The following is an 11,805-nucleotide window of genomic DNA, read 5'->3' as shown; positions in this document are numbered from 1 at the left end:
ATGTTTCAACCAAGCACACGGGGTCACCCCAGGCATTGCCCTCAAGGTACGGGCTACATCCCAATGTCCCAAATTAATCTGCTATCCCCCTCCCATTTACCCCATATGTTCTGATAGTCCTTGGCTGGTTGCAACTCTTGCAAACTAGCATGAATGCTAGACACCGAGAGTGACATCCCCTCCTCCCGAGCAAACAACTCCCTCAGCCTGGCCCCCAAGTGCAAGCGCAATTGTGCTTTGTCGAGGGATCCCACAAAGTACTCCACTTGGTGACACGCAAACTGCGCTCCTCAGGTCTTCCCCACCTTAGCTAACAAATCTGCACAGGTCTGCAACTCCCCATCATCCCCCAAAATATGTTCTAAACTTGAAACTCCTTTCGCTCCCCAGGACAGGTACTCTCTGGATTCCCGTACCGGAGGAAAGGCCGGGTTATCCCGCAAGGGCAAGAGATCAGTGACCGTCGGATCCCCCCCCTAGGGCTTGCACAAGCCAGCGCCAGGCCACTTGCAATGCGCTAAATAATACACTAGATCAGATAGAAGGGGGCAGTGCCTTCCGAGAACAATGTAGTAATGCAAACACATCATAAGGAGCAAAAAACTCAAGTTCCATCAGAAGAGGGTATAATTGCTAGTCATATTCACCCAATCTCCCAAATGGCGAAGCAAACACGCATAATTATAGACCTGCACATCAGGCAATCCTAACCCCCCCCCCCCATGCCAATTCCCCAGCAACTGAGATACCTGCAATTTTGGTTTCTTGACCGCCCAACAGAAACGTGGAACCCCTTTATAAAAATTTTGTAAATCTTTCTTCAGCAAGCATAATGGCAGAGTCTGCAAAACATACAGCCATTTGTGAAAGTTGAACCAAGCAAATGTGCCCCATCAGAGAAATGGGTAATGCCCTCCAGGTATCCAGCAAGTGCTCTGTCTGTTGCTGAAGCTTATCCACATTAAGACAATACAAACGGTGAATCTGCATGGTCATCAAAGTCCCCAAGTACACAAACTGCCCCGGTGCCCATGTCAATGGAAACCCATCCCTCAATAGGGCCTGAACCGCTGCAGAGGATGCTAACGCCTCCGATTTATCCAAATTTAAGCGGAAAACCAACGTGTTTTAATTACAATAAAAACAAATAATTTTTCTTACTTTTGTTGCTTGATGGTTTTATTTATTTAATCTTTAAAATCACCAGGCGACAAAGGTAAGAAAAATTATTTATTTTAATTGTAGCAATTAAAACATGTATTCTGAGAATTTACTTCTGTTGTCTTTATTTGCTACTGTGCAAGTATAAAAGGAAATGCGAGGGGGAGGATGCTTTATTCGATTAAAATTTTTAATCGCGATTAATTGATGTGTAGCCCTACTTTTTAATAATTCTTAGCATCTTTGTTTTGGCTCCTGCTGCCACACATTGGGCGGAAGGTTTCAGTGTATTATCTACAATAATACCCACATCTTTTTCTTGGGTGCTGATAGGGAAGCTAAGTTAAAGGGCTCCTTTTATCAAGGTGCGCTATGGGGTTAGCGCGTCGGACATTTCATCACATGCTAACCCCCGCGGCAAGCCAAAATACTAACGCCTTGTCAATGAAGACGTTAGCGGCTAGCATGGCAGGCGGTTTTACGAGCGATATTCCACGTGTTAAACCCCTACCCCACCTTGATAAAAGGACCCCAAAGTTGTGAGACCAGATGACAGAAATAATAGGGGAACTGTTATTGTTTTCATCCATCCTTCTTGCCAGATGTAATAACATATTTTCTGGAATGGCTGTGGTATTGAGGGTGGAGTCTAGGAGGTGTACTAAAATCTCTCTCAAAAATTGGGCCCTCTTGGTATAAGTTATAATTGCTTATTTTAGGAAAATCGTGTCATTCTTCCTTAATGCCATCCTTTAATAAATAGCATCGTTTGCAGTTAAAGCCAAGTAAAATGAAAAGAGAACACTGTCTAAGCACATGCACCTTTATAAAAAAAAAGAAACGTTGACTATTTTTATCCAGAAGTCTGAGACCTTTAAATAGGAGACAATGAATGTCTGCATTTCCTATTTTGTCCGATTATCTGTTTGCACCTTTTGATAAAGCTTTGTTAAAGAAAAAAGCAATGCAAGGAAAGGGTTTCGGCGCCTTGGAAACGCATTCAAAAAGTGGAATACCGACAACCAATGGAAAGAGACAGAACGGCATAAACGAACGAATAGGAAGGAAGGAGTGCGAGATTTAAACTCGAGGCGTGGCTCTAGGGCTGTAGTGCTGTACTAGTCTGGTCATTTGTGGTCGCTGTACAAGAAGTGCATCATGTCGCTTCGTGTTACCCGGGTGAGGTTCAAATTTTGCTTTGTGTTACTTTTTCTCTTTTAGATTTGTCTGCTCTGGGAGTGGGAATTTCGAGAATGCGTGTGCTTCCTAGGTCTGAGGTCTTTGTGTAATAATTGGGTTCTGCACTTGAAGCATGGTTATCATGTCTTGCTTTGTAGAGCCCTTCTCGGATTGACTTGGGCTTTTACGGCTGCCTGGGAAATAGTGGCTTATTTTTCCCAGAGATTCTCCCATCTGTGTAGCTAAAATACAACACCAGTTAATGTCGTGGTGAAGTGTTGAGAAGTCCTTATTCTTTTAAGGCCCAAAACTTGTTTTAGTATGATAGGCCAGTGATACCTGGCAAAAAAAAAAAAAGCCAGGTGCTCTATAGAACTAGGCTGTGATTAGGTGACTTGGAGAACAAGCTTTTTTTATACAGAGCTTACTTACCTTGTGCTGGTGTTCTTTATTGGCATCTGTTATATTCAGTAGTTAATGAAATTTAATTGCTCCTTTTTTTTTCTGAAGGAATTCAAGCTAGCTATACTATAACCCCACCTTACCTACTACTACTTGTCACTTCTATAATGCTGAAAGGCTCTAGTTTTTGTCTTTTGTGATAGTGTGATGCCTGCTGCATGTCTACCTATGCTGCTCATGTGCTTCTTAAGTCTCTTTACTTCATGTGCTTGCATCAAGAGTGCCTTTACTATACTTAGTGACCAAAACAAGGGTTCAATCTTTAATGCTGTGCATTGAAAGTATTTTATTGTTATACACAAGTGCCTTATCAGTTGGGAACTTGGTGACTGAAATTGGTGACTGAAACATGTGTTTAGTTTTCATAAATCCTGCTGCTGAGTAACGCAGGATTGCTCTGATAAGGCATATGCTGTTGGCTGTGTTAGTCCTCTGCCCTTTCTGATGTTACCTGGTCTAGGGGCAGAGGATGGCACAGCCAATAGTCATGGCATATGTTTCAGCAGAACTGAAATCCAGCCAAAATTAGAAAAATAAAGCCACCTGGATGCCTTGAGAGAATTTTCCAAAAAGGACATGTCTGGAGTAGAATAGGATATGCCAGTGTGGCTGTGATGAAATGGCCCATTGCAGGAACATAGATCCTGCCTTCAAACAGGCAGAATGGAAGAACCATTAGTTGCACACTGGCAACAACTTCATCACAAGTTCAGTATGTTGATATATAATTCTGGAAAAATGTTATCAATCTGTGGAGGGGAAATTGGTGTTACTTGCACCAACATGAGCAATGGTGGGTCTACCTTTTAAACATGATATGCTCTAATGGGCTAAACCAGGGATCTCAAAGTCCCTCCTTGAGGGCTGTAATCCAGTTGGGTTTTCAGGATTTCCCCAATGAATCTGCATTGAAAGCAGTACATGTACATAGATCTCATGCATATTCATTGGGAAAATCCTGAAAACCCAACTGGATTGTGGCCCTCAAGAAGGGACTTTGAGATCCCTGGGCTAAACAGAGTTTAATGGTTGGCCTTTTTCTAACAGGCTATTGGATCAGGCTATGGCAGAGGTAGGCAATTCTGGTCCTCGAGAGCCAGGTCAGGTTTTCAGGATATCCACAATAAATATGCATGAGATAGATTTGCATCTCAAGGAGGCAGTGCATGCAAATCCATCTCACATAAATTGTGGAGATCCTGAAAACCTGACCTGGCTCTGGTTCTCGAGGACCAGAATTGCCTACCCCTGGGCTATTGGTGCTAGTAGTTCTGTAACTCCAGGTAAAGACCCGCTCTCTTATTCTTCGAGCACCACAAGGGTTACGGGCCTGCTAAGCTCATTGAAACAAGTATAACCAGGCTGTTACAGGGTGTTAATCAGCAGGTGGGAACTTGTTGAGGAACTCTTCTTTTTTAAGAGTTCACCTGGGTTCAATACCACCAGTAGCATAAGAGTGCCCGGCAGATGTTCCCACTTATATCACTTTACACACCCTGTGGGCCAACCTCCTATAAAATCTATAATTTAATATGCTAAAGTGTTTTGTTTGGTTTTTTAGGTTTTTTTAAACTAGGTTTACAAAAACCTAGCTAGCAGCCCAAATACCCTGGTGTCTTAATAAATCTGAAGAATTTAATTTCATTAATTTGAAATCGCATCTAATTTGACATCATTTGAGAAGTTCCTGTGATACTCAATCTTATCAGTTGTACCATCATTCATGAGATTACTCAAAGTTCAGGAACTTATCTCTGTCTGCTGACTGTGGTAATTTCTACGTGGTGCCAGCTGAGTGCCCTACAGAGCCCTGTTTCGTAGCCTTTGTCGGGGGCAACCTCAGGGGCATCTCCAGGTGCAGTATAAATCTAAATGCTGGTTCTCTGCGCTGACAGTTCTATTACGAGGTAGATTTTTTGTTTTGTTTCTTTTTTCATAGACTTACTGCTTGGCTAGATTGCTCTTACGACTGGCTAAGGGAGACGAAATGGGGAAAGTTAAGGAGTAGCTCTGTTCTCGGCGTAGTGATTCCTGAGCACTCCCCCCCCTCTCCCCTCCCCCCCTCTGAAAGTAGTGGGCAAGGAGTAGTGCATGTAGAGCAGAAGAAAGGACACAAGCAAAAATTTGTGAAACCCTTTACAGGAGCCAATTTCAGCAAAATGGGAATTTCCCTGTGATAAGGTTCTAGCTGCATGGAGTCTAGATGAGAATTGTGTTGAAATAAATGGCAAGAAGCACTTTGCAGCAAGCTGTGGAATTATGAAGGCTTCCATGATCCAGCACTGCAGCTTAGTGGTTTTGCTCTTACTTAACTTTGATAACATTGTTACTGCTACATTTCAGTTTTGTTCTGCGAGAATGTAAACTGCATCCTAACTTTTTATTTTGTTTTTGTTGGGGGGGGGGGGTTCCCAGCCTACGTTAAGTGTTAAGAGTGGCAATTTTACTGGTAACACTGACAGAAGTGTAAAAAAGAAGGAAAATTTGATAGAAGCAAGGGGAGACCCATGAAGACAAACTTGAGGTCTTTCTCCACTTTGAAATTTGTTTCATGATTAAAGACTTCCCAATCCTCCAAAACAGCCTCCACCAGGAAACAGCCCAAAAGCAATCGTATTCCTATAGCATACCTAAATTATGGCATAAACTCCCTCCTGCCATTAGGGCAATTGATAATCTACTGACCTTATATAAAGCAGTAAAGATGCTGCTTTTCATGAACCGGATCAATTCTCAAACTTTTGACAGGCCTTGTTTCAACTTACCTTACCTCAGAACACGTGCCTGCTAACCAGTTCTACCATTCACTGCAGATATGTTAATACCCATTCGTGACTCTATGATTTATTTTCTTAGATTCTGCAAAGCATGTTCTTAGTCACATTCCCTAAAGTTGTAAGTTATTGATTCTATAGCTTTGTTTTGATCCTATAGCATGTTGACTGTAATATACATATCTCTATTTCTGAAACTTTAAGTATTCTTATAACCTGTTCTGGGCTCCTGGGTAGGGTAAAAATGAATGAATGAATAAAACTTGGCACATAAGCTGACTTCTAATCTAGACTTTTTTTCTATTAGACTATGCAGGGAAATGCTGAGAACAAAATGGCTATGGCAGGCAAGCGAGTTGTTTCAAAACCAGCTTTGAGATCCAGGTCTGCATTGGGAGACATTGGGAACAAAGCCTGTATAGCTAAAGTGCCTTCAAAAAAGGTAAGTGTTGTGGTAGCTTTGACTGTGTGGGCTTTTGAGCCCACCGGGACAGATGGGGAAATATGATAAAGTACCTGAATGTAAGTAAATAAAACAAAAATTAAACTAAAGGTGGTAACAGCTTTTGAAGGCAACCTTCAAATCACAAATGTTAATGCTTTAGAATGCTTTTGTTTTTCTTCTGATTTGTCTTATCAATGTTTGACTTTGATTTGAAGGATACCTTCAAAAGCTGTTAAAAAAAATCTAGGCCCTGATACTCTAAGCTTGCCATGGCTAACAGTCACCATTAAACCAGATCTAACTGGTCTGGTTTGGTGTCAAAGTACTTCAGCTTCCGATGCCCAAATTAGCAAATAGCTGTCTTGCATGCTTTGTAGCTTCCTTAATTGTATGTTAATAAACTCATAAATATTAAATTGAGCACTCAACTAATGCCCAGACATTACTTGATGCACAAAATGAAGCTCCAGCCTTTTAACTCTCCAGATTTATAATGGTAGATTAGGAGGTACTGGTAGTGCTAAACATCTCAAACATGTTAAAAGGCATATCTCTTGTGCCTTCATCGCTGCATGTGGTCTGGGGCTGCTGATTGCATGATGTGGATACATAGGAGCCCATACTTGAACTGTTGATTCCCATTATAAACTGCAGAAGGATATCCCTTGAACTTGTAAACTCCCCTTCTGCAGTGGAGCACAGCATTTTCCTCAGTTATTACTTCTGCAAGTGAACTTGGAAGGTATTTTACTCTACTCCTTTCTGCCAGATTTTTTTAAGTTACGCATGGCTTCAGTGCTTGGAGTACCCTGCTCAGGCATATGCTTTGTCTGTCTTCAAATACCACATCAGAAAATGCTTACAACAGACATCATGTATGCTTGAAGAGCTCACCTGGATAATATCAAATGCAAGTTCTGTGGTCTCATCAAACATTCCACATCAACCTGTTTAGAGCCGTGAGCAATTAGCAAGGCTCCTTTAAAAAAACACCAAAACTTCAAGATCATAACATAAGAATTGTCACTGCTGGGTCAGACCCTTGGTCCATTGTACCCAGCAGTCCACTCATGCAGCAGCCCTCTGGTCAAAGACCAGCACCCTAACTGAGACTAGCACTACCTGCATAAGTTCTGGTTCAGCAGGAACTTGTTTAACTCTTGTCTTGAATCCTTGGGAGGGTGTTTCCGCTATGACAGACTTCAGAAGAGCATTCCAGTTTTCTACCACTCTCTGGGTGAACTACTTCCTTATGTTCATACAGAATCTTATCACCTTTCAACTTTAGAGGGTGCCCTCTTGTTCTCCCTATCTTGGAGAGGGTGAACAACCTGCCCTTATCTACTAAGTTTATTCCCTTCAGTACCTTGAATGTTTCGATCATGTCCCCTCAATTTCCTCTCCGAGGGAGAAGAGGTACAGTTTCTCTAATCTCGCTGTACGTCAACTCCTCCAGCCCCTTAACCATCTTAGTCGCTCTTCTCTGGACCCTTTCGAGTAGTACTGTGTCCTTCATGTATGGCAACCAGTGATGGGCACAGTACTCCAGGTGAGGTCACATATGGCCCAGTACAGTGGCATGATAACACTCTCAAATCTGTTTGTGATCCCTTTATCCCAGGACAAGCAGGCATGATATTCTCACATGTGGGTGACATCATCTACGGAGCCCCAGCGCGGACAGCTTTTCAAGCAAACTTGCTAGAAGTTTCAAGTTTGCACACTGCACCACGCATGTGCATGCCTTCTTGCCCACTAGAGGGCGCATCCCACCTCGTGGTCCTCAGTTCAATTTTTTCCGCGGAGCCAGAAAGCCCTGTGGATTTGAGCTCCAGTTTTGCATTGCCTTTCTGCTGCCGCGTTCCGTTTTTTTGATCGATTCGCGGTGCTTCTTTCTTCTTTGTGTTTTTCTTTCGTTTTAAAAAAAAAAAAAAAAAACAATATTTTTCTTTTCGTTGGGCTCCGGGGGCTCCCGGCAGCCGTGGCCGCGGGACGTCGGTCGTTCCCGGCCTCCTTTTCCGTTGATGTCCCGTCCTGTTACAGGATTTAAGAAGTGCAGCCGGTGTGAGAGGTTACTTTCCATCACTGACCCTCACCGGTGGTGCATTGTTTGTTTGTCTCGGGCCAGATCATCCGACAGCTTCGTGTGATCGCTGTGCTACTTTTCAGGCCAGAGCCCTCCGCCGCCGACAGGCCAGAATGGCGGAATTGTTCGCCGTGGACGCGCCGGCTAAGGCCTCTACGTCGGCCCCGGCCTTGGCCTCGGCGCCCTCGGCTTCGCCTCGGCCCTCGACTTCGAAGGCGTCCTCGGGAAAACCGGCTTCGGGTAAGTCCTCTGCTCCGGCTAAGGCGAGTGGGTCGACCCCGGCCCCGCCTCGGACCCCGGCATCGCACACCCCGAGGGAATACTCGAGACCGAGGTCGCCCTCCAGGGAGTGTGCTCCGGATCCAGATCTCCCGACCTTCGTGGGGATTCCGGCCTTTCAGGACCTCCTCCGAGCTCTTATTTCATCGGAGCTGTCGGGGGCCCTGGAAGTGTTGCAGCGAGCTTCGGTTCCGGCGGCCTCGACCTCGGAGGCCCCGGCCTCGGCGCCCTCGACCTCGGGGGCCCCGGCCTCGGTCTCGGGTACGGTGGCCCCTTTAACCTCGGCCCCAGCTGTGCCCTCGACCTCGACCTCGGGGGGGCCGTCTGAGCGGAGTGTGCGGCCCAAGGATAAGTTGCGCAGAGTGCGCCGTATTTCCTCCTCTTCCTCCTCGAGGTCTTCCCGGGACGCCTCGCCCTCGACGCGACCTCGGACGGGGCGCCGCTCGAGGAAGCCGAAGCGCCCGCGGGGCTCGCCTCGGAGGCGCGATCGTTCCTCGCCGCTCAGGGGCGAGGCGCTGCAGGTATCGGAGTTGCGCCTCGACAACCCGAGGCTCCTCCGATCGCCTCATGGGAAGTCTTCCCGTGCCGCCTCGCCGAGGAAGTGGGAGAGTGCCCCCCGGACCCCGGGGTCCTCACCCAAGGGTTCTTCGAGGCGGAGAAATTCTCCTTCCCCCTCGAGGGCCTTGGAAAGAGAATCCTGGGGCTCGGGGTTGGCCAGGGATCCTCATTATTCCCATGAGGCCTCTCCCCTCTCCTCGGTGGGGAGGTCGAGAACCCCGTCCCCTCCAGCCAGGCCGTCCTCATTTTCCACTTTTGTTCAGGACATGGCCCGAGCCCTGGGGTTGGATCTTATGGTCGGTTCTCAATATTCTAAAGAATTTTTGGAGGAGCAAGACCTTCCCACTCCTCCTAGGGAGGTGCCTAGGCTCCCCCTCAACAGAGTCCTCCTGCAGACCTGGTTGAAGAATTTGTCGAACCCTCTTACAGTCACGTCTGTACCTTCTAAAATGGAAGCAAAGTATAGGACTGTGCCCCCTAAAGGGTTTGAAAAGGCGCAGCTCTCCCACCAGTCTCTTCTGGTGGAGTCTGCCCTTAAGAAATCACAGCCCTCACGGGTTTCTGCGGCGGTTCCACCCGGCAGGGAGGGGCGGACCCTGGACAAGTTTGGCCGTCGCCTCTATTCAAATTCCCTGATGGCCACCAGGGTTCTAAATTATGCCTTCACCTTTTCCTCCTATTTGCGTGGCATGGTGAAGGACCTTCCTCAATATCGAGACTCCTTACCGGACTCCCAAAGAGCAGGATTTGAAAAGTTTATGTCCAACCTGTCTCAATTGCGGTTGTACCTCTTTCATGCGGTGTACGATGCATTTGAGCTGGTTTCGAGGGTGTCGGCCTTCGCAGTGGCCTTGCGCCGTCTGGCCTGGCTTCGCACCCTCGATATGGACCCAAACCTGCAGGAACGTCTTGCAGACTTGCCTTGTGTGGGGTCCGAGTTATTTGATGAGTCCTTAGATGCGGCGACCAAGCGGTTGTCGGAGCAGGAGCGCTCGTTAGCATCCCTGGTCCGCCCCAAACCTAGGCCCCCGCCGCAGAAACCTTTCCGTCCTCCGCCGCGCCGATACCCTCAGAAGTCGACTCCGGCTTTTTCGAGGCCGCCTCCGAGACGTCCGTCTCAGCGAGGCAGAGGGGGACAATCCCAAGCCCCGGCGCAGGGTCCTTCTAAACCCGCGCCTTCCTTTTGACGGGCTGAGCGGACGGGGCGGGTTCCCCTCCGCGAAATCTCAGGAACCCCTTCCCATCGGGGGGCGTCTTCGGTTCTTCTACATGGCATGGACCAAGAACATCAGACACTTGGGTGCTCCGGACCGTCTCCGAGGGCTACTCGCTCAACTTTGTGTCCACGCCACCGGATCATCCCCCAAGGGTTGCCTCTTGCAACCAAGCGCAACTTCCGATCCTTCTGGCCGAGGCCAGGGCTCTGTTGGAGCTTCGGGCGGTCGAACCGGTCCCCAAAGACCAGCGGGGTACGGGGTTTTACTCCCGTTACTTTTTGGTCCCAAAAAAGACCGGGGACCTACGCCCCATACTGGACCTCAGGAAGCTTAACAAATTCCTGGTCCGGGAGAAGTTTCGAATGCTGTCTCTCCCGGTTTTATATCCTCTCTTGGAGGGAGGGGACTGGATGTGCTCCCTCGACTTGAAGGAAGCATACACCCATGTTCCGGTGCATCCCGCCTTCCGAAGATTTTTACGATTCCAGGTGGGAGATCTGCACCTTCAGTACAGGGTCCTGCCCTTCGGCCTGGCCTCGTCCCCTCGAGTCTTCACGAAGTGCATGGTGGTGGTCGCGGCAGCCCTGAGGTCTCGTGGGCTTCATGTATTCCCTTACCTGGACGATTGGCTCATCAAAGCCCCGACCAGGGAGGGGGTTATCTCAGCGACCCGACAGTCTATCGCCTCCCTGCAGAGCCTCGGGTTCGAGATAAACTTTCCAAAATCACAGTTATACCCGGCCCAGTCTCCAATTTATAGGCGCAGTGCTGGACACTGTGCGCCTGCGCTCGTATCTCCCGCCCCCGCGGTTGGAGGCCTTGGTGCGGATGGGCCGTCAGGTCTCTCAACTGTCGGTGGTGTCGGCCCAGCGCATGATGATGCTGCTTGGCCACATGGCGTCGACGGTCCACGTCACTCCGTTCGCCAGGCTGCACCTGAGGATTCCTCAGTGGACCCTAGCTTCCCAGTGGCGTCAGGAGTGCGATCCGGTGTCTCGTCTCATTGCGGTGACTCCGCTTTTGCGGAAATCGCTGCGTTGGTGGACCGACTCTTCCAATCTGTCCAGGGGTTTACTGTTTCTCACCCCTCCTTTTCGCAAGGTTCTGACCACAGACTCCTCGGAGTACGCGTGGGGAGCCCACCTCGACGGTCTTCGAACGCAGGGCCTGTGGTCTGCCGAGGACCGTCGGTGTCACATCAACGTGCTAGAACTTCGTGCCATCTTTCTGGCGGTTCGAGCGTTCGTCCACATACTGCAAAATCAGGTAGTCCTCGTCCGCACGGACAACCAAGTGGCGATGTACTATGTGAACAAGCAGGGTGGAACGGGTTCTTGGCCCCTCTGCTCGGAGGCTCTTCGCCTTTGGGAGTGGGCGGTCTCCCGGAACATCTTCCTTCGGGCGGTCTACATCCAGGGAGAACAGAACTGTCTGGCAGACAAACTCAGTCGACTTCTGCAGCCGCACGAGTGGACTCTACACTCGAGTCCTGCGCGAGGTTTTCGATCGCTGGGGAACGCCGCAGGTGGATCTGTTTGCCTCTCCGGAGACCCGCAAACTGCCCCTGTATTGTTCTCGGATGTACTCCCGGGACCGTCTGGAGGCAGATGCCTTCCTTCTCGATTGGGAAGGGAGGTTCCTGTA

General features: G+C 48.2%; 1 protein-coding gene across 2 annotated transcripts in view; it reads left to right on the top strand.

The window, feature by feature from the left end:
• Window positions 1-2,183: 2,183 nt before the first annotated feature.
• The window catches only part of CCNB1 (cyclin B1), a 78,451-nt gene continuing 68,829 nt past the window's right edge, over window positions 2,184-11,805 (top strand). For both annotated transcript variants that reach the window (XM_033929850.1, XM_033929841.1), the window contains exons 1-2: window positions 2,184-2,340; window positions 5,884-6,018. In XM_033929850.1, the coding sequence (XP_033785741.1) occupies window positions 2,320-2,340; window positions 5,884-6,018 (156 nt within the window). In that variant the 5' untranslated portion in view covers window positions 2,184-2,319. The remainder of the gene's footprint in view (window positions 2,341-5,883; window positions 6,019-11,805) is intronic.

The sequence above is a fragment of the Geotrypetes seraphini genome, chromosome 1 (genome assembly GCF_902459505.1).
Source record: "Geotrypetes seraphini chromosome 1, aGeoSer1.1, whole genome shotgun sequence".
Classification (NCBI taxonomy): domain Eukaryota; kingdom Metazoa; phylum Chordata; class Amphibia; order Gymnophiona; family Dermophiidae; genus Geotrypetes; species Geotrypetes seraphini.
This window is presented reverse-complemented; position numbering and strand designations above follow the sequence as displayed.